At 34.3% G+C, this 22350-nt stretch overlaps 3 protein-coding genes across 5 annotated transcripts; 1 reads left to right on the plus strand and 2 right to left on the minus strand.

Annotated features, from left to right (window-relative positions):
* The first annotated feature begins 881 nt into the window (after window positions 1-881).
* Window positions 882-2693, plus strand: LOC111016988 (uncharacterized). Its single transcript, XM_022292609.2, has 3 exons — window positions 882-1264; window positions 1610-1652; window positions 2272-2693. Exons 1-3 carry the CDS (start codon window positions 992-994, stop codon window positions 2418-2420), a joined length of 465 nt encoding a protein of 154 aa, XP_022148301.1. The 5' UTR covers window positions 882-991; the 3' UTR covers window positions 2421-2693.
* Window positions 2694-3752: 1059 nt separating this feature from the next.
* On the minus strand, window positions 3753-8331 carry LOC111017084 (serine/threonine-protein kinase BSK5). Its single transcript, XM_022292745.2, has 11 exons — window positions 8171-8331; window positions 7842-8009; window positions 7541-7746; window positions 7270-7405; window positions 6814-6947; window positions 6609-6714; window positions 6050-6135; window positions 5638-5826; window positions 5231-5392; window positions 4849-4962; window positions 3753-4536 (listed from the first exon to the last, which is right to left on the minus strand). Exons 2-11 carry the CDS (start codon window positions 7921-7923, stop codon window positions 4294-4296), a joined length of 1458 nt encoding a protein of 485 aa, XP_022148437.1. The 5' UTR covers window positions 7924-8009; window positions 8171-8331; the 3' UTR covers window positions 3753-4293.
* Window positions 8332-12147: 3816 nt separating this feature from the next.
* Window positions 12148-17530, minus strand: LOC111017053 (hepatocyte growth factor activator, putative (DUF3527)). 3 transcript variants are annotated; one of them, XM_022292699.2, is made up of 3 exons: window positions 17175-17530; window positions 12860-15353; window positions 12148-12759 (listed from the first exon to the last, which is right to left on the minus strand). In XM_022292699.2, exons 2-3 carry the CDS (start codon window positions 15263-15265, stop codon window positions 12463-12465), a joined length of 2703 nt encoding a protein of 900 aa, XP_022148391.1. In that variant the 5' UTR covers window positions 15266-15353; window positions 17175-17530; the 3' UTR covers window positions 12148-12462. The 3 variants fall into 3 exon arrangements, with proteins under 3 accessions (XP_022148391.1, XP_022148388.1, XP_022148389.1); XM_022292696.2 differs by having other exon boundaries at window positions 12860-15400; XM_022292697.2 differs by lacking the exon at window positions 17175-17530 and adding an exon at window positions 15523-15675 and having other exon boundaries at window positions 12860-15400.
* Between the last annotated feature and the right edge of the window lie 4820 nt (window positions 17531-22350).

Here is a 22350-nt window from a genome sequence, read left to right on the forward strand (position 1 = left end):
TAAATTAGTACCCATTTATCCCCTTCCTTCTCACAATTTGAACAAGGTCACAGTTTTTTTCCTCCCTTTCTTTTGCGTCGCGATTTGTCAATGCGACCATAGCTCACAGTAACTGGTATATGTCTTCAATCATAAAGTTGTGAGTTCGATCCCTCATCTCATATTGTACTAAAAAAAATCGCAATTTATAATAAAATCCAAACCGTTAAGACAAATATAAAATATTATAATTGGGTCACAGGATTTAAATTAATCGGTCAAAAATTTTAATAACAATTTTTAAAATAAATAAAAAAGTAGACATATTGGAGAGCGAATATCAGCATGCCACATGTTGACAATACATCAAATCAAAAGACGAGTATAACACTTTGGACATCTTTATCTAAAGTATATATATACCCTCAAGTATGATTTATAAGGTCGAACTTCCTCTAAGTATATCAATAACCACTTAATCTCTCCATGGCCAAAAAACGTGTTGTCCACCTATAAATATTAAAAGTAACTCCACCCTAAGATACGTGTGACTTAGTTACAAATTTTTTATTAAATAATTCGTCTTGAAACTAACTTGAACGTTAGAAGTCCTTGCTACTGTTTTGCAGGTACCATTTTGATTTGTTTCTCGAGAATCTCTCAAAAGACTATAGGTAAATATACGACAATTTGATAACTATGAGAATTGGAGATTTTTTTGTTTTGAGAATTGGAGATTTATAAGATTTAATTTTTAACCTCAAGGAAGAGAATTGATATATTTTCACTAATCCCTCGAACTAAAAACAAAAACCAAATCAAAATAACAAAACAAAAAGAAAAAGGAGAAAACACATATAAAGAGTTGTTTAGGGATGAAATTGTAATTCTGGAAATAGAAAGGGTATCTCAGAAATGCACGAAAATTGCCCATCTTCATTTGGCAGAGAACCATTGAGCAAGAAATAGCGATACCAGAGAGAAGGGCAACAAAACCTAGAGAGATACGCCGATGTCTGTCGCGAACAGAGCTGCGATCACCCGAGCCCTAGATTTCTCCAAGTTATCTTCTACCTTCATCAGAACCTTCAGCACTTCTTCGCCGTCAACCTCTTCCTCGAACCCTAATGCCTCGGCTGCTTCCAGTTCAATCAAGCGGAGGAAGAAGAAGAAGAACCTGTTCGAAGTTGTTCAGTTTTTGCCTAAATGGGGAGTAGGATACCATGTGGCCAAGGCTCACTGGGATGAGATATCCTACCAGATCACCAAAATCAATCTCTACAAGGTCTGTCTCCATCTGATTTTTATTTGAGATCCCTCTCCCTCTATAATCTGCAGAAAATTTTGGAACAAATGATATACAGTTTCTGCTGGTGATTACCATTTCTCGTCTGGATTCAAGTAAAAAACTGATAGGGGGGTTTTATAGCCCTTTTCGGGTTAAAAAAATTGGTGGGGTTTCGTAATTTCTTTAATCGTCGACTAGGAAGTCTATAATTTCAGACTCTGGAGACAGATATTTGACGCTTTCTCTATAACTATTGGTAATCAAACAGGAAGTTTTTCAATCTGTTTTCCTTCGGGACACTATGATTCGGGGTTTAAGATTTTCTTACGACTTACTTTGCAGAATGGCAATCATGGCAAGGCATGGGGTATCGCTCACAAAGATGGTTAGTGATTCTACATCACGAAATCTAATTACTCAACCGTTGTTGGAATTTCATTTTAATATCCATCATGTTGCTGGAATTTTGTTCGAATATTTAATTAAAAGAATTAGAATTTATACATACTTGAATCTAATATATGATCCTTTTAACTAGGCTAAATTCTACAAGTTGGGACCATGACATCAAGATTTCATGCTCTATAGTTAATTTAAATGCGTGATTAGGAAAGATGAAAGTTAGAACAGTAGTATTCACTGTTTACTAATCTTTGTACCTGGTGCCTCGGATCATGTTTCATGACAATTTATTTACTGTATTGTGTATTCTATTGTAAATAGTCTGCAAGTATTCAAATTTTGAGGCATGAGGTCCTGAAAGGTTTAAGCTGGAGTTCCGTTTAGAAAGTTGGCCCTTTAGATTGGTTCCTTTTGAAGTCTCTAACGAGGCAACTGCAGCGTTGGTAGTCGATATAGCCAAGCCAACCAACCATTATTGTATTGCTTACAAATGAATGTTAAAATTTGAGTTTCTATAGACTTATCCGTGTGCCATTGTTACGTTTTGCAATCTACTTTCATTGACGACTGAGGTTGAATAATGTAACGAACAATCGTTCCAGGCATGCCCATTGCAGAAGCTCCAAAGAAAATCAGCGGAGTTCACAAGCGCTGTTGGAGGTATATTGCAAGGTTGTCAAATCATGAGAGTATACCGACCACGACGAAATCAATAGAAAGCAACCCATCAGCCGAAGTTCAAACTTCATGACTGCAGAGAAATTTAAGTTACTGATGCTTTTTGGCCAACCTTATTTCCCGGTTCCTTCTAGTCTCTCCAGATTAGCCTTGAATATAGTTGTGTTTCTTAACTCCGTTATTTGAGGGACATGCTGAACTTATCTTGTTACCAAGATAAAAGAAAGATCAATGAATCATCCCGAACCAAGTGTAAGTTGAATCTGTTTTCTGAATTGTTTTCTCAGTTATTTGTGGATTTCTATGTTTAATAGAAGAGGTTGAGGAATCTAGTTGATCTTGTTGATCCGTGTTTTGTTGTGTTGTGAAACAATGTTCTTTTTTCTTTCCTTTTTTTTTCCTTTGAACATGGAAGTTATTAGGAATTTATTTGGAAGAAAAAATTTAAAAAAAAAACTATTTTCTTTTAAGTTTAAATATTATTTTGGTCATTGTACTTTTAGCTTTGGTTCATTTTTTTAATGTCTGGATTTTCAAAATGTCTATTTTAATTTCTATAATTTTAACTTTCGTTCAATTGTGTTGACTATTTTAGTCTATGTTTGCAAAATTTAACGCATTTTATACACAGTAGAAATCTTTTAATACAAATTTATGACTACATTTCTAGTAATTTAATGATTGAAGTATCATGTTAAAAATTTGATCGAAGTAAAGCAGATGAAAATGAAAGAATGGTTAAATTTTCAAGTATAGAGAAATTGAGAATGAATAAACAAAATGAATGTTTCAGAAATTAAAATAAACCAAAAAAAAAATTGAAAGAAATTGAGAATTGTCTAATTTTGTTTGATCTCTCTTATTAGTTGGTTTTTGAGGATGAATAGTCAGCTTACAAGGATTCACGGTTCAACTGGAAAAAAAAGGTTCCAATGTTAATATTTTCAATTTTGAATAGTTTAAATAAGAGTTTGGAGTGACAATTTGACCGTCCAATGCTTAAAATAGGTTATTAATGGCTTAGATTGATTTTGGAGCATCATTTGAGGTAGATGTCACGAGTTCAAATTCCCTCCCTAACATGTTGTACTAAAAAAAAAAATAATAAACCAAAGAAATTAAACGTAATACCAGATTTCTCTTATACAAAATCCTTCAGTTTATGTATATACCTAACATTTTACTTTCTCGAGCTGGCAATAAAAATATAATTCAACTAATTAAAATATTAGTAATCATTTATGTTTGTATCATTTTATTTGTTTCAATTAAAAAAAAAATTATTTGTTTCAACCGAAAAGAACAGTATACTTGGACTACTGTGACAGTCCACCACAACTTAGACGACGTCGTTTAACAATAGCAACCACTCCAATCACGACGACTTGGTCTTAAGATGCATGCATTAAGAAAAACAGTGACATTAAATACTAAATTAGAACATTGGAAACTGAAGAAAAACAATAGGTTTTTTCCTCACCTCAGTTCAGTTCTCTTTTTTTCTGGATAATTTCTCTGCTTTTCAGCACTGACCAAGGGTACTATTTTAAGCTCATCCAGCAACATAATTATCATATAAACTTTTGATAAGATATGTATTAATCGGCCATTTTGAAGCTTTAATCACCAATCTTCAGACAGTATTCAAGGCTAGAATGGTGGGAAAATCAGTTTCTCTTTGCAGCCAATCTCAGACCTTATCATCAAACTCATGTAGCAAAGAACACAAGAAGAGATTTGACATCTGAGCAGAACACAATCACAGATAGCTCTTGTGGGCAAAGAAAATATAAATTTGCACCACCGACACCAACTCAACAAGTTTCGTGATCAAACCCCTTTCGGCGTTGCAGAAACTTAACAGGAAAAGGAAAAAAAAAAGGAGAGAGAGACATACAAATAAATATAAGAATGTTAAATTAAAGATATAAATACCTATACACTTTTCAAGTTCTTTCTTTTTTGGATTCCAGTGAAGTTCCATCTCTGAGAGTTTCCTGAGCATCATTTTCCATTCCAAGGATGAAGAGAGCGGCAGCTTGAAGATATAAGGCAGTTGGCCAGTCCGGTGACACCACTTGGGCTTGCATAGCATCTCCTAGAGCTTCCTGTGGCATATCACTCATTAAGTAGCACAAGGAACGTCTCGCAAATACTGTTGGTGATACCATGGTTCCTCCATCTATGAACTGCACACCATGAAAACAAGAGAGATTATTTCCAATAACAGCATCACTGTTAGCAAATCGAGCACCAAAACATGTCGGTTCGTCTCCTATGTTGTTGTAATCAGTTTTCTCCATTAAGTATCAGTCTTCCAAACAATTGTAGACCAAACTGTATTTTTAAGGTCGTCTTCAGTTTCTATTTGATTTAGAATGATGAGCTGAGTTTTTGCCAAGATTCTAGAACATGATATGAGGTTTTACTGGCATTTATGTGAGGATTTGGAGGATAACAATTTGGATTGAAGTATTCCATCTTTGAAAGTTATCACATACTTGTGTGTAACAATCGATGGCAGTTATGAAGTCTTTAGCTCGAAATGCCGAGTCCCCACGCTTCTTAGAATTGAGTGTCTCTTGTATTTGGCTTGTCCACATTTGGAAAGAAAGCTGCAAAACAAAGAAAATTCTTTACTGATGAGCAATGAAGCAGATAGTGCACCTAGTTAACCATATAACGTTGTAAGGCATCATCTATTCATCTTCATCGTTAGAATGTAAAATTAATGGAGTCAAATTCCGTCGAATGAGGAAAATGGAGATTAGGTTCAGCCTAATTTTACGTCTCTTGGAAAAAACAAAGAGTTCCTAATGAGAAAAAACGTTGTCTCCATAATCTCTGAACTTAGAAAATTAAATTATAAACGAATTTGCCAACCTCATTTGCAACTCCCTCATCATCCTTGTATCCAGCCTTCTCCAAAATTTCATGTATTGCAGTAAGATCCGTTCTTGAGCAGGCCTCCCCAAAAGGTGATAATGACATTTGCTTGGAGGAAGCATTCCCATGTGAAATGCCCATAAGAACGTAAGAAGGAACCTGACATAGACCAGCGGATAGAACTGTATAAATTTGGATGATTCTTTTCTGCATTATTGCCAACCAGCTTAATAGAATATAACTGGGCTATGGCCTATATTATATTAGCTGGTTGTCATACTTTGAAGTCCTATGCAGTTCATATCACATACGGTATCAAACTCAGCATCTTTTGCATACTATAGGAAGTGGTCAGACTTATATGGATGATTAGTACCAGTACAATTAATCGGACATGGTTGTACCTCGGTTTCTTTCTGAAGAGCAGTGAGAGCAATTACAAGTGACTTGACATTTGGCCTCTCACGAGGTTCATACTGTAAACATCTTGAAGCCAATCTCACTAGTTCAGTTCCATCATCATTAGAGAAATGACCTTCTAAACATGAGTCCATCAGCATCAGGAAATTTTTTCCACGGATAAGATCCAGTGCCTGAGAAAAAGTGAACTTCGTCAGCATGAAGTTTCCAAATTTTAGAGAAAGCCAGTGCAGTGATTCTTTAAAATGCTGAGATTAGTCAGAGGGACATGCAAGTTACTGAAGCTAGATTCTAGAAACACAAGTTTTTTGTATTAAACAAATTCGGTTGTATTTCAGAATAAAGTCAATGAAATTTCCACATGTACAGAAACTTCTAAGGAGAAAACAGATTTACGTGGCTAGGAGGAATATGTTTGCCACTGAGAAGATCAAGCAATAGAGTGCCAAAGCTGTACACAACACTTTCTGGCGTTATTCTCCCTGTCAGAAAGAAATTCTACAGTTAGCATAATGTACAACTGACAAATATGGTACTGATTGTGTGCATACTTGTGGAACCTTTTTAAACAAAGTCATAACCATTTTGTTTGTTTAGTTTTTTGTTTTTTAAAATTATTACTTGTTTGCTCACAATCTCTTTTGTATGTTTTAAATTTTCTTAGAAACACATTTGAACTCTAAGCCAAATTTCAAACCAAAAAAAAAAATATTGGAAACTACTTTTTTTTTAGTTTTCAAATGTTAGCATAGATTTTGAAGTTGTTTTTAAAAAGTAGGTACAAAACAAAGAAATAAATCGGTGAAAATCGTGTTTACAAGCTTAATTTTAAAAAATGGAAAATGAAAAACAAAATGATTATTAAACCCGGGCCTAAATTTTAGAATTTTATTAACCAATCTCTAATAACGACTTAACCACACCACATCTAGAGTAAGTTGCAAATGTTCAATACCTGTCCTCATGTATTCTGGAGGGGTGAAAGCGAGGTTGGTACTATAGCTCTTTCCATCTCTGCTATTCTTCATGAGGCCAAAACAGGAAAGCCTGGGATTACCTTCCTGTCGAGTTTTTCTTATTATAAAGAGAACATGATATAAATCCAAACATCAAAAAGAGAGGGAAAAAAAGGCAGAAGTATGGTGAATACATTTATGTACCTGATCAAAGAGAACTCTATAGGCATTAAGGTCATGGTACAGTGCCCGCCCCTTACTACTGCAGTACTCCAAAGCTTGTGCTAAATATAATGCCACTCGAAGCCTCATTGCCCACTTCATGGGCTGTGTTTCCCCTGAAGAAATCAACCATAAAAGTGTCCAATTAAAGGGCTAAAAGGGCACGTGAACTTGATCCTAATGGAGCTGATAATGTGTTTCTTCCTATTTCGGCCAGTAATGACCCCAAAACCGAATTAATTATCTGATATACAAAACATTGTAATCAAAATCCATTTCATCTCTTGGGTTCTAGAAGAAAATGAAGAAAAAAAAAACATGCCAAGCTAATTTCAATATGATCAAGAAAAGGCTAAATCCATGAAAAGAAATTTCAGCATCACATCCACAAATTTTAGTTGAATAGAAGAGGGAAAATGGCCCTAGAAGAAAAATTACAATGAAAAAGGTGCCTGGAAAGAGTTTCATTGGGCATGAACTCGGCCACTAGTAATCTCTCATTGCCCTCACAGCAGCATCCAATCAAATTTGCCAACCGCTGATTCCTTAGCTGCCCCACGGCTCTAGCTTCATCCTAAAAAGCCAAAATACAGTTATCACCTTAAATGTTCCTGCTTAGCCATAAGTATGCATACTCACAGCTCGTCAACATTGAGGCAATGTATAACAAAAGTAAGCACAAAACTCAAATGAGAGCAAAATCGCGGACCAGGAATTGGCGAGAATCGGGCCAGGCTGACTTGTTGAAGCGCTTCACAGCGACCATTCGGTCATCTTCAAGCTTGCCTCTATAAACAACATTAGGCGCTTTCTCTCCGTGCTCAGAAACAATGTTCTCCGAAGAAAATCCCGAAGTAGCAGCTCTAAGCTGATCAAAGCTGTACTCGCAGAATCCAGGCAATGCGTCCTCGTTTTCTGCATTCACAGCACAAACAAACAATGAGACCCTAGTTCCATTCCAACAACAGAAAAGCTCCATCACCAGATAAAAACCAGGGAGTAACACTTACCGGCACAGGACAAGTCGTTGAGATTGGATTCGATCTGAGAAGGCCAAAAACAGAGACCAAATCTGGAGCAACGAGCTCCCATTGCAGAGAGAGAAAGTTGAATCCTCTGGTCCTGAATCTTCCACGACCACAACACAGCTTGCTCTGGCAATCAATCACGCAGTGGCACTGTATTGAGCAAAGTAAATAGTTGAGAGAAAAAGGCGAAGTTGAAGTAGAAGTAGAGCTGGTTGGGAAGCGAGAAAGTAGAGTAAGGAAGGAGGAGAGGAGAAGAAAATGGAAGAGGAGGAGTGAAGCTTTTTCCGATCCAAAAGTCTGTGCTCTGTTACCTTCTTCACTTTCTTAGAACCTCATCATTTCGCTCCCCTGCTCTGCTTTTCTCGCTCAATCTTCTGCTCCACTTTCTCTCTCTTGTTTTTCCTTCTGCTCCACTTTCTCTCTCTTGTTCTTCAGCGTTCGTCTCCCCCAGTCGCGTAAGATGCACCCCAATTCCAAACCGCCAAATATAATAACCCCTCGCATTGCAAGTTTTCTGTCCCTACTTTGTATCCAATTTCTTTTTTTTTTCTTCTTTTTTTACTTTTTTTCTTTATTTTGTATCAAATAAATTCCTAACTTATATATGAAAAGAATCTATGTAAAATCAAAAGTTTATAAATTTAATATACATTTTTTTTTAAGTTTAGATACCTATTATGTTGAAATGTTTAATTTATTAGACATTTTATCCATTTGATTTTATTTTTCTGAATTTGGTAGCACAAGCTAGAGGCATTAATTTTAAGAACGGAAATCAAAACATCTAACCTTAAGAATAATAAAAACATTTATTACCATTTTAAAAGTATATTTTCTTATCAATTGAAAAATATTTTCAGTTCATCTACTTTTATTGAACGATTTAATTTGTAATGATTAAATTCTTATACTTTCAAATTGGTAATAATTTAATCCATAAACTGTAGTATATAACAATTTAATCTTCATAGTTAAAATTTTATAACGTTGTCTTTGTGAAAAATATCACTAAAGTGTTGCGTTGATTTTTGTTATGCAATGATTTATTTAATCCCCGTTGTTTTACCTATCTTGACATATAAGAAAGCTCATTAAATGCCAACAATAATTGTTCTAAAAAAAAGCCTAAATCTTTACAAAATTTTAGACTATATGAAAAATAATTTTGAAGCGGAGTTGGGATGGAAAAGCCATCGCAATCTTGATGTCCGCGCGTGGGGTAATGTTTTTTGTAGTTATAGATAATTTTAATTTTTCCATTATTATAAACTATTATTTTATATTTATTGTTCGAGTATGCGATGTGTCACGCATTGTAATTTGTTACTGCGAGAGAGAGAGAGACCCATGCGGGGATCTTACGTCGACGGATACTCTCCCATCATTCACCATTCCCCATCATCTTTCTTTTATTTAATTTTAATATGTTACTCTAAACTTTATTTTTACCTTTTTTCTTTGTCACGAAATTTTATACTTATTTTATCTTATCTTAATCCTTCAAAATAATGTTCTATTTTTTACCATCTCAGATCTGATGGGTTTATAGTAAGCTTGTGCTAATTGATTTATAAAAATATTAATGACAAGTAATAAAGTTTTTTTCTGTTCAAATATTAAAATAAAATATTTAAAGTTAATGATTGGAATAAAAGTTAAACTTTCAAACTTTAATATTTTTTCCACCAAATAAAGTTAAAAGGTTTAAATATTATCATGATCTATATATTTTTGGTTTTGATTTCATTTGATTCATGTACTTTTTCAACTTTTGTGTGTTTTACTCCATATTCTTTCAAAATATCCATTTTCGTTCATGTATTTTTAAAAAGTAATCATTTTAGTACTTTCAATTATATATTTATCTCATTTATTTCTATAAAGATTGTGAATTCGATCCCTCACCTCATATAAATTTGTGTTAACATTTTACAAATAATGACAAAAATAACCACTTTTTAAAAGTACAATGACTAAAACTGACATAAAACCTAATCATCATGGGTGGTTTATTTATAGATTCAAATGGACTAAGATAAATAAATTTAAAGAGAATTGGTTCAAATTTCATGGTGGCAACTGATTCATAAGATTAATCGAAATACGTGTAAACTACTCAAAAACATATAAAAAAATAGTATTTAAACCTCAAAGTAATCTCAACTTTAATAAACAGTAAAGGCAACCGACAACTATGTCACAGGTGTACTTATTTCTATCACTATTCCCCACCATACAATAAGAATTGAGAAGTAAATATGTTTAGAGATCAGCAAATTTGCCCAAAACTCCTCAAAGAATTGAGCACAATACAAGGATCAAACTTTTTTCCCACCCAATTTATACATATTTCAACCAACTTTATGGGACAATCATTCAACTCTACAACATTTGGCATAAAAAAAAAAAAACTCATGCCATAATTTGAACTCAAATATGTTAAGCAATGTTTTAGCATGTTGGACAACATATTTCCAACTCATTTATCCAAAAAAACAAATAAAAGGAGAGAGAAGATTCAATTTCCTTGGGCAATCAAGCCAGATTCAGTCCTGTCCAACCAACACAAACAGTAGTCTTTCTATCTGTAATTAATCATTATCCCAAAAAAAGACCCATCTTTTGACTCATTATTGAAGGCTCATATCATGCCCTTCAACTTGGACTTCTTTGTCTTTGCTATCATTGAGTGCAACACACTAAGGAGGGGGGAAAATGATGAACCCCACATGGGAAAATAGGGTTAGTGAAACCAAGGGAAGAGCTGCAACTTTAGAAGGCAACATTAAAAAATTAAACATTGCTATGATAAAACTGTTCTCTCTAAAAATGCATCATGGGGATACTCTGCTAGGATCCTGCTTGCCCACTTACCAACATTATACAGAGCGAAAAGGTTTTGGATTCCTCAACTGGGGAACAGTGGGAGCTAAGATTAGCTGCTTCTTGTTCTTCACCATCAATGTACCACGTTTTGTGTCTATTTTTCATTCAAACCTGCAAATTAGTCAGCAACTGAACAGCATGTCAAGTACATATTCACAAATTAGAGATCAGATGAATGGGGACTGCCCTTTTTTGCTCTCTTTTTTTCTTACTCATGATGCATTTTAGAGACACCAACCAGGCTTTTGGGCTTCTGCATGTACCAGAAGACAAAAGCAATGCAAGAATAGACATTTGAGAGAGAGAGAGAGAGAGAGAGAGAGAGAGAGAGAGAGAGAGAGAGAGAGTGGGTTCAGGGTATTTAGCTAGTGAATTGAATTTGTACAGTCTAAGTTTACAATCACAAGCTATTGATTTGATAATCTTATGCTACACATTTCAAATATACCAAAAGATTCACAAACTAAATACATGTTATGTTATGTCCTTCTACAGTTCAAATCCAGACTATACTGTACAAATTCGAATTTCCAATTCGACGCTATGGATGCATAGGTTTATTAAAATTGTGAATAGAAACCCAAGAATAGTAACGTGATGTGTAAGGGGTGGGTAACAAAAATTTCAGGCTTCGAGATTCAATGAAAAGGGAATATGCCCAAAGAACCTAAAAGGCAGGATATGATCGGGGGTAAAACTCAAGTGGGGCATCAGACAAGAAGCACCATTAAACAGAGCCATTGTGGGCCTACGCCAGACATAGCTGCCTAAAGGAGGCAACATGACACATGCAGCCTCCTCCATTCGCTATTTAAAATAGAGAGAAAAGATCGACGACTCCATTCGTCGATTAGGGACGAAAAAGATAAATATCTAAAGTTTCTAATGTTCTTCTCTATTTGACAACATAATACATCACACTCTCACCCACACATTCTCATTTAATTTTGTTTCAGATAAGGACGGAACGTGGTGTGTGGTGATGAACATGATGATATGAGAACAATGGGTGATAGTAACAGATTCTGAAAGGTAGCATGACATAACTTGAAAAAGGAACATGCATAATAAAATAATTTAGAGAACTTGTCATGTATGAGGATAGCTAAATGGTAGGATCTTCCATCATCCAATAAAACTTAGGTTCGTGTTATCGCTCCCTCGAGTCACTGTAATTAAGGTAGGTACTGGCTGTAAAACATGGAATGACTCTGTAAGGATACAGGCCAAAAGCCAAAATGCTATCCTAGATGAAAATGTGTTGCAACAACACATTGGGAAGAATATTATTACTGTTCTAAGTAGAGGAAAGTTAGTTTTTTTTTTTAATATCCATGAATGTCCGCGCCAACTTACATGCACCTCGACTAATCTCACGAGGCAACCGCCTGACCCTACAACATTTAGTGCGGGAAACACAATTTGGTTTCCCCGTGTTAACTGGAACAAAATTTTACACAATTTACTCATGTATATGCACACTTGTTTTCTTAGAAGTACATACTATATTTTGCCTCTATTGTTAAGGAAAAAAATATTAAAAGCTACAAAGACCTTAGGCTCTGTGTATAGATTGACCACTAAAGAACAGAGCATTCTAAAAACAAAAGGTCCTTCAGGTTCTGGATCTATCTGAGAAAGGTCCCGATCAACAAGAGTAAAATGGGATTGCCGGGCCTGGAAATGTATACCTGATAACATTTACACATCTAACGAGCTAGACCCTTCCAAAAGGAGAAAGTGGCGGACAAGTTACATGTTCTGCAGGAGCCTCTCTTTCAGCTAGATTAGGAGTCCACAATCTATCATTATGCATTAACTTTGATTCTCCAGAAGTCTTTGCTTCAAATAAGATACTTGATTCTGAGAGTTCGCGTGAGTTCCCACAGTCTATCATCGCCAGACAAATGGAGAATGCTTGCAGAAGTGATAAAGAAGATTCGAACTCAACTGAGTATATCGTATCTTTGAAAGTAGCCAGGCTCAAGACACAATGGTTTTCTGGTACTCCTTCCTGTGTGTGAGCAAAGGTTCAAAAAGATCAAACTAAATAAAATGCAGATGACCAAACTAACAAGGTCTTATATCAGCTAGGAGAAATAAAACCTTCTTACCTGAGGGAAAAGCTTAAACTGATCCATTATCGATGAAGGTTGAGATGGACTTGATTTCTTGATGATTTGATTCTGATTGGCAAGAACCCTAAGTTTACAACCTAAATCCCAACCTCCACAGTCACATGAACCACCAGAATTCCAACGTTCAATTAGTGATGAAGGACCACCTTTACTCGGGAGGCTATGGATGCCACTTGGGAGTAAAACTGTTGTACTAATAAAGGACTCACTGCCAGCAGGATGCCGAACCTGCTCACTTCCTTTGGAACAAGGATAACTTTTTACATCCGGAGAACATTCTCTAGATCCACCCACTGTAGAGTTGTTATAAGCATAGCTTTTGACCTCAGTTGTATCAGTGCCTTGCTTGATTTTTGAGGGGATTTTGATAATTATAGCAGCTAGCTCTTCATTTGGCAGGAAATCTGAGGTCTGCTGATCTGCCTGTCTCAAGTCCACAGAAAATAGAACAAACTCTCTCATAGAAGGCTCATCTGGTTTGGTCAAGTGGGAAATCTCTGAATCAGAAACCGTCATTTGTGCAATGACATTGGAGACATAATCACGACCTTTCCCCTTGCTGCCTTGGTTTATCCAACTTACAGTCTTTCTTTTGACTTCCTGAACGGTGAAGAAGGTATAAATATAGCTACCTTTCTCTTTTCTGGAGCTGGTTAACTTCACCGTCGCTGCAAGAATGTTGGAGATATTGTCCACTGCAAATGTGAACAAGGGCAAGCCATTCTTAAATGCAACTTGTAGAAAGGCATGAACCACAGAAGGTCCATGCTTCTTGTCCAGAGCTGAATCGTTGACACTGATTTTTCTGCATCTGCTCATGTCAAGCTTCAGTTTCCTTAATTGTACTGTTGATGAATCTGACTGTCGATTATATGTTTTATCAGCCATGTCATTTAAGTCTTTCTCTAAGGGCTCCACGGCATGATGATATATCGCAGCCTTTGGCTTTAGTAAAGGATCCAGCAACCTTCGAAGAGGGCTGGAACTGGCTCTGCTTGTAGTGTTGGGTTTCTCATTCCTCAAATCATGTGAGTAAGTGGAAGGCATAGCATTCACTGATTTAGATTTGACTGATATTTGTGTTGGACCTTGATCATTTGCACATGTATTCCCCATGGAAGTGGAGCTTTTACGCCTCCTACCCATGCCAATGCTTAAACGACTGAAAGGCGAAGAACTTCTTGCTTTTTCAACAGCACTGGTGCTTGCTTTCAGATCCAACCCAATAGATGCGTCCTTGACCATTGAATTTGAAGGTGCAACAACTGATGTTTTTGCTTCAGATATCCTACCTTTGGATGGACTATGTCCTGCAGTAGCTAAGCTGGATACAGAGCAAGAAGCATTAAATGCATTTATGGTGCAATTATGCTTTAGAAGAAACTGATTTCCCTTAACTTCACAAAGTGTTTTGCTTGAGTTTGGAATATCGTGTTTGAGCTCTGCAGGGAAATTCACTGAAGACCTCTTCACTGAGCAACTCTTCTGACTTGCTTCTTCGGACTTTTGACTTAATAATAATGTTGAATCAGAAAGCCCAGGGACTTCTGTATCATTGTTTTTCAGTAAGTTCGTGGGCAAAAGGACAGTTGCTTCAGGTTTTTCCAGGACGTCATGGTTACCTGCAAAATCTTCTTGTGCACGAGATTTCTCTACTCCAACAAACTCCCTATACTGAGAAGATGCAACCTCACAGTTTAGTGAACCTGGCAGAGTTTTACAGCCTTGAAGAACTTTTGACTGATCTGTCCTCTCTGACCATTTCATCTTTACTTCCTGATCAGTTTTACAGGAATGCTGATTGCACTGGCCATTTAAGGTGTTGATACGGTCAAATTCAAGATTTTGACATTTGTCATCACTTTTTCCAAAGGATTTAACAAATGGAGAATGAGGAGAAGCTAGCAAATGAGACTGCAGTGAAGGACGATGTAATCTTTGACGAGGAGAGATACGATCTTTGATAAAATGGGGAGATGGACTATCAGATGAAGACCCATTACTTCTAACTGGTGGATTCCAGCTACTTCTGCTTGATATTTGTTTGTGCTGCCATTTTTCTAGACGCCCCCAGTCAAGAACCCCTACACTAAGAACTTTCTCCTGGATGTGTTCACCACGTTCAAGATAGCAAGGTAAGTTTGACATGTATTTTACAATTTCATCCTTCTTGGTTATCTTTCCTGAAATTACATCCTTCTGATGGTTTCTAGAAGCCTTATGAGGGCTATCATGGATCTCACCATATGTAAAACTATGTCTTTCTTTATTGAATTTCTCATGAATCTTTACACTTTCGCTAGCATGACGCAATGAAATTCGTCCAGAGGTACCCAAGGATCGTTGATCATCTAAATATCTTTCAATCTCAGCCCGTTCCATATAACCATATAGGTTCAGGAAGGTCCAGTTGTATTTGCAGTATTCCTACTTGCTTTGAATATAGCTCATGACAGGAAAGATCCTAATCCTTCAATATTAGATGGAAACAGGAGATCACAAACACGGCAGGTCGTTCTGTAATAACAGAAGAATAGTGAATATAATGTATCATTACAAACGCATATGGAAAAGCTAAAAGTAGTTTCTGGAACGGAATTTGCATAGGTATACTAAATGTGTAGAAAAGCATGATTCACCTTCTTTTATTGATATGACATAGACTTCAGCTACGTAAAGCAAATAGTCATTTCCTTTAAAATGATTACAGAACGAGCTTCTCTCTTAATTTGTATCATGGTTCGAATGAAGTGGAAATTGAAACTCCGTCTCTTAAATTTATATCATTTGAACTACAAAAATATGCTGTACAAGTAACTTTCACAGCACAACAGTATAAGAATGCTATAGGAGAATATCATCATTCCTGAACCTACGGAATGAAAAAAAAAGAAAACTAGCATCTGATTGTATTTATCAACCAACAGGGCAGAGTAGTATGCGAATAACATTCTCCAACACAGTTAACCTACTTCAGTTGCGACCTCTCAAAAAAGAAAAGTGTGCAGTGCAAGAGTTTAAAATGAACTGTAGTAAGACTTAATGACTGCGCAAAGCAACTTCATGATCGTTGTCCTTATGATCAACAGCAGATTTGTGGAAAAATCAAAACTATCCTATCAGTTCACTTCAGCATAAACTATTCCCAAACACCTAGCTTGGAAATTCAACCACGTACATTTCTGCAATTAATCTTTGATCTCCCAATTCATTATTCACAGCAGAAAATGACCATCATTTAAAAGGCAAAGACCTCCCTGAAATGATATATTGTCATAGTTGGCATATGGTTTTTCAATACACTCTTCCTCAATAACTCTTTCAATAGCATACGCATATAAACCATGCGTATGATTATAGCACTTCATAGACAATAGAGACTGCTTTTTTTAATATAAAATCCACATGGACTGCAAACAAAACACTTGTGCAAAATGACAGAGGTCGGCTTCAAATCTAAAATCATTCAAATTACAAGAAAAATAACGTATCATAATTCACGAACAGACCTTTTTTCTTTTACTTCTTTTTACGGAAGGGGTTGATAGGATATGAAATTGACTTGTGTAAACGCCATCCTCATCGCCCCACTCAAATGCATTCGAATATGATGGAGAAGAAGAAAGGAAATAATAATGGCTAGGGGTCAAATTGTTTCTTGCCTCCCTACTTTTTCTTATGTCTTCAATATTAAAATCCGAGATTTGAGTTATCTTTTATCCAGGAAGCCAATTTCCGAAAACCGAGGTGTGGTCTATACTAGACTAGAGTAAAACCAAACGAAACTTCCTATCTTGCGGAACGCAAAATTGAAATTAGACGCAAGCGAGCAACTGCCAGTACATGAACAAAGACAGACCAGAAAACCGAATTGAAAGCGAACAATTCTGTGGTCCATTCAAACACATTTTGAGGAGCTCAAGATAAGATAAACCGACCGGTCATCTTCTCAGTCGCTTACGATGCTGCCATGACTAACATAAGGGACAAAGGTCCCCAGCTATCCAAAAAGGCAGAGCAGATACTCTTTTTATTTGTTTTCTTGAAATAGTATACTGTAAGCCTGTAAGGCCTCATCGATAGCCCTCCTCATGAATGATTGGAGAGAAAGAGAAAACATATAAAAATACTATAAAATTCAAGCATATTCATCTGTTTTCTTCTCCCTCCTCCAAAAACTACACAGAATGCAAACGTTTCAGACATTACAAATCAAATCCGAACCTCTCTCTAAATGCAATTAGAAATATAAGAACACTAATAGCAAATGCAAAGGTATAGTAGGCCAAACCTCCAACTCGCAGCAGAAAACTATCCTCCAGCTCGAACCTAACAGCTAGTTTCCGAATGCGGAAGGCGGAACTACACAGCAAACCAAATCTCAACAACCTGGAGACGCCATTGGAGCAAAGAAAAAGCAGCTCGTAGCCGAATAAGAGCGTGTCGGTGCGTGGAAAGCAGAGATGGTGAAAGAATCTGCTGACGATCCCAATGCCTGGCTTGAACTGGAGAGGGAATAATGGTGAAAAAGATTCTGAACTCGCAACACTTCAGAACCAGAAGGTTTATTTCACCGAGACGCAGTAGAGAGAGAGAGAGAAGAGAGAGAGAGGTTTTGAGTTTTTGAGTGGCTTGGCTATGGCTTGGCTTGGCTGGTGAAGTAATTATACCGTGAGAGCGAAAGGAAATGAGAGCTCGCATCGTTTTCATCTGACGGCTCCAAAGAAAGATGACATCATTGGAGGGTCACATCTGGGTGGGTCCCACTTCCTCCAGTTTTTTCCCCTTCCTCTCTTTCCCAAATATTCTTATATTAATTAAGTCCAATTAAACAAATCGCTTTTTTTCCACTAAAAAAACAATGTTATTTATGTTTAAGGTTTATATATATATTTTTTTAAATATTATGTTTAAATACTATTTTTTATTCATGTAATTTTTATTCTGGTTTATTTTTTGTTTTTCTACTCCAAACTTGTTTTCATTCTAATACGTACTTTCAAGACATCATTATTCGTGTTCGTACTTTTAAAAAATGATTAATAATTTAAACTCATTTGAAAATTTTAACACAACTTTTATATATAATAAAAATTCTTTAATACAAATTTATGCATATACTCAATAAATTTAGTGAGTGGAGTGTTGTATTAAAAGTAGGATCAAAACAAATAAGATAAAAATTAAATGATCACTTTTTAAATGTATTATTTTAATAATATAGTAATTAAAATGATCAAAAGTTGAAAATCCAATAATCATAATTATTATTTTAAAAGTAAGTAAACCCTAATAAATCAAAGTCTAAAGTAAAAAATAACAAAACAATATTTAAACTTGAATATTACATTGCAAATCAATAAATGATTAAAATCGAAATTTACTATCAAATGAGTAAAAATGTTTCAACTATTAAATTATTGGTTATTTTTCATTTCTTAATTTTTTTATTGAATTTTATAATTTCCTCCTATGAAAATTGTGATTTAAGCTATATTTTTATCAAGTTCAATTGGTGTAGGATTTTTTTTTTTTTTTGCCGCTTAAAAAGTGAGATTTTATGAAATTTTGATGAACTATAATAAAATATTTATGGAAAAAAAAAAAGATGTATCGTCGCACCATATTCACCAATCCTTTTCTTCCTTTATATTTTCGTATTTTTTTTCGTCCATTCAGACTATATTTTAACAAAAAATTATACATAAATTTCCCTCCAAGAAAACATAGATTTTTTTTTTTTTTGCAAAATAAAGACGTAGAATTTTAATTTTAATGAGACTCACCACACAAAATAAAATCGTTAATAAATGACGATCGAATTTGATGTATTGACTGTAATCATTCATCTCTCTTTTACAACTATTTTTAGTTGGTGGGGCCCAGTCCAAGGGAAATTTTCCTCTACGGTCGTGTGTTTCGTCTGCTTCTGTCTAGTTCTTCTCAGTATTCCTTGGTTGTTGACAGGTGGGCTTGGTCGATGACGTGGCATCCATCAGGAGGTTTACGCGGTTTCTCTTTAACCGATACTATAATCGAGAAACACCCACCTAATAATCGCCCTTTTCCCGATCAAGCCGTTTTTTTTAATGTAAAAGAAAATCATTTTCGAATTATTTTCAAAATAGACATAATTATAATGTCATTGTCACCATGCAATTTGAAAAAGAAAATAAAAAATCGCATTTTTCAAGTTTTATTTTTGGGCGCTTCTAAAAGTAGCAAAGAAAATATTAAGAGGAATTTACTAAAATATATATATATAGCAAACACTTTTTATTTTTTAAAAAAACTCAATATCTAAGTAAAGTCTAATATCTCCTTAATGAATATGGTGCAAACACTTTTTATTTTGGCAAATGCATAATCATTCTTATTTCATGTCAGTACAAATTTAATAAAATAAATTGACTAATGGTCTTTAATAGCCAATTAACTGACAAAACAAAAGAAAATAATGGATTTTACTTTTAAATTAAAAATAAATAAATATAAAACTTCAAAGACTATTGAATTTCAATTATTGAGCATATATTTATCAAGATGAAAACAAATCAATTATTTTCTGGTAATGCTTCTAAGTTTGTAATTATGCAAAGGGTTCCAAAAGATACAAAAAGTAAAAGGAATATACACACTTTTGAAATCATGCTTCTGCATCGAAGTTGCAGCTTTTTGGAGCTCATAAATTATAAATAAATATAAAAAAAGGTTGAATTTAAAGTTGAATATTTTTGTTAGACATCATTACTTTATTTATTTACCTTTATTTCCCAAATATATTTGTCTAAAAAACAAAAGAAATAATAAAAGAAAGGTTCAATTATAATAATCAATAAATATTTTATAAGAATATTCCTACCCATCCTTTGATAACTCTTTATAAACACTAGTGCTTCCCACGCTCCCTTTTGCAAAAATTGCGAACTTTATGTTTCTTTTAAGACGCAAATAATGTCAAAGTTGCGGATAGTAGCTCACTTTTTAGAGCCAATCGAAACATAGTCCAATGAGTTAAAGTACGTATGTCCAATTGGGAGGTCATGAGTTCGAATCACCTATCTCACATATTATACTGAAAACTATTTAGAAGTATGAAATATTTCAAGTTTTTATGATTAAAACCAATAACAATTTAATCACTGAATTTTAGTTAATTTTGTTTATATACATTTAAATTAGTAACAATTTTCGTCATTAAACTTAGTACGTAACAATTTAGTCCATATAGTTGAAATTTGTAACTAACTTAGTCCTTATTGCAAATAGTTTAATCAAATTTAGTTTTTGTAATTTATAGACATATTTGGTCTCTGAAAAAACTAAAAACTACCCGAAAGCACTTTAATCATTAAGAAAAATATTTTATACGTGTTTTAAGAATATAATATAGTTCAACTGTTGAAGCATAGGTAACTTATTTTTTTAAACTAAAAGTTAGAAATCTCAACTTTTATTCGTGAATCTCGAAAAGGGAGTGTTTTACTTAATCTCAAGCTTGTTACATATAAAAGAAAAAGAAAAAGAAAAATGAAAAATGAAAAATGAAAAATAGGTGTATGAGTTGGCAATGGCATAAAGCTGAAACAGCATCATAAGCTTGTAGATCCCATGCATCAAGCAATCCCATATTTATGATTAAACGAAATGTCGAACCCACAGCCATAATTGTCATATCTATTATTTTCCAAATTTTCATTATTATTAATTAACATCACATGATTTCCGATAACATGCTTTTTTAAAAAATAATAATAATAATAATAATTCTCAATTATAAATTTGATTTCACAAAAAAAAAAAAAACTTAATTACACCATTTCATGATTGATGGAATAAGAATACAATCTTCTATTAAATTGTATTTTTATCGAGTATATAATTCGATGGATAATGAGATGAATTACAATTTGTATGAATAAATCACATTACCAATTAACTATATTTTATTTATATTTTTTAGTGTCTAGAAATACTTGAATATTATAACATAAAGTATGTTGTCGTGGCGGAAAAATATGCCATGACACGTAGATCACCCCTACAACGCTGCATGTGTTAGGGCCTTAAGTCTGATCTCGTCGAGCTGAGGAGAAAAGGCCACGTGTCAAAGGATGAGGAGTTCAGCTCGACCCCTTTTTCCAGGTAGAGTTCGCTTGACGAGATATCCACTGACATTAAGCAGAAATATGATTATGCATGTCATAGTATCCTTAATGTCGGTGTTGAATCTTCGTTGTGACATGTATATGAGTTTTTCTCCCAAAATTACTCCCCTATATATATAGTGGAGTTAAACCCTTCTCAAAGGTATCCGAACTCTGGCTCCCAACTTCTTATCGTCAACTCTACTCTTCTAACAACTTTAGTTCTAACTTAAACTTCGAAGTGCATTTAGCATAGCACCATATTGGTAGTATGGAATTTTGACCCATATATATAGGTGATACGTGGAGGAGATAGGCTATATTATTATTGTTCCCGTTCAGTTTGACAAGGCTCCTCAACCGACCCAGTTCGTCACGTCACCTCGTCCAAAATTCAATATTGGCATATTTCAATAATCAAGATATTCTTACTTCTTTAAAGTAATGTGGTAGATTCGAAATCTCTATCATCAATATTTGTGAAGTTTTATTAATTAAAAAAGTTATGAATCAAATGATTCCACGACAATTTGTATTAATATAATTAATATATTGTCAACTTATTTATTATTCGTTTTACATCTCTTACCAAACTCTTTTATAAGATTTGGCTTACTTCCTAAAAAACGGATACATGTCTTTTTCATAGGGATGGGATTGGTCTAATGATGTAGCATTTTTACTCGTCAAGGGCACTAAACTTGGGATCCACGTGGTGGGAAATCATTGGTTAATTGACCAGCCATCTCCTCCCTTGTTCCAAATCTTGGCATCATAATAAAAGTGTGGAAATTATATTTTGTTTCTTTCTAAAAGAAAAAAGTCTTCTTTTAAATTATTTTTTTAGCGACACGACACGACAACCCATCCCTCGTTTCCTTATTTATCGGTCTACTTTTTTTGTTAATAAAATTGGTAATTTTTTTTTTCAAGAATTTAAATACTATTTGAATTGGGATGCTTTTACTTTTTATTCATTTTGATATTTGGACTCTCACATACTCGGTTTAATCAGTACTTTTTTTATTTGTTCATTTTAGTACTTTAAAAAAAGTAACTATTTTGATCCATGTTTGTAAAAATTTTACTTAAATTTTATACACCAATTTCTTCAATTGTTATTTTGTGTATAGTGTCACCCTAAAATTTTGATGAAAAATAAGAAATAAATTGAAATAAATGGACCAAAATTATCACTTTTTAAAAGTATATAGAATAAAACAAACGTTTTGAAAGTATAGAAACTTGAATGAACAAAATTTGAAATTATAAGAATCAAAATAAACGTTTTAAAAGTACAAATACTAAAATAAACTAAAG

The sequence above is a fragment of the Momordica charantia genome, assembly GCF_013281855.1.
Source record: "Momordica charantia cultivar OHB3-1 chromosome 2 unlocalized genomic scaffold, Mcharantia_2.0 BLBB01000002.1, whole genome shotgun sequence".
NCBI classification, from domain to species: Eukaryota; Viridiplantae; Streptophyta; class Magnoliopsida; order Cucurbitales; family Cucurbitaceae; genus Momordica; species Momordica charantia.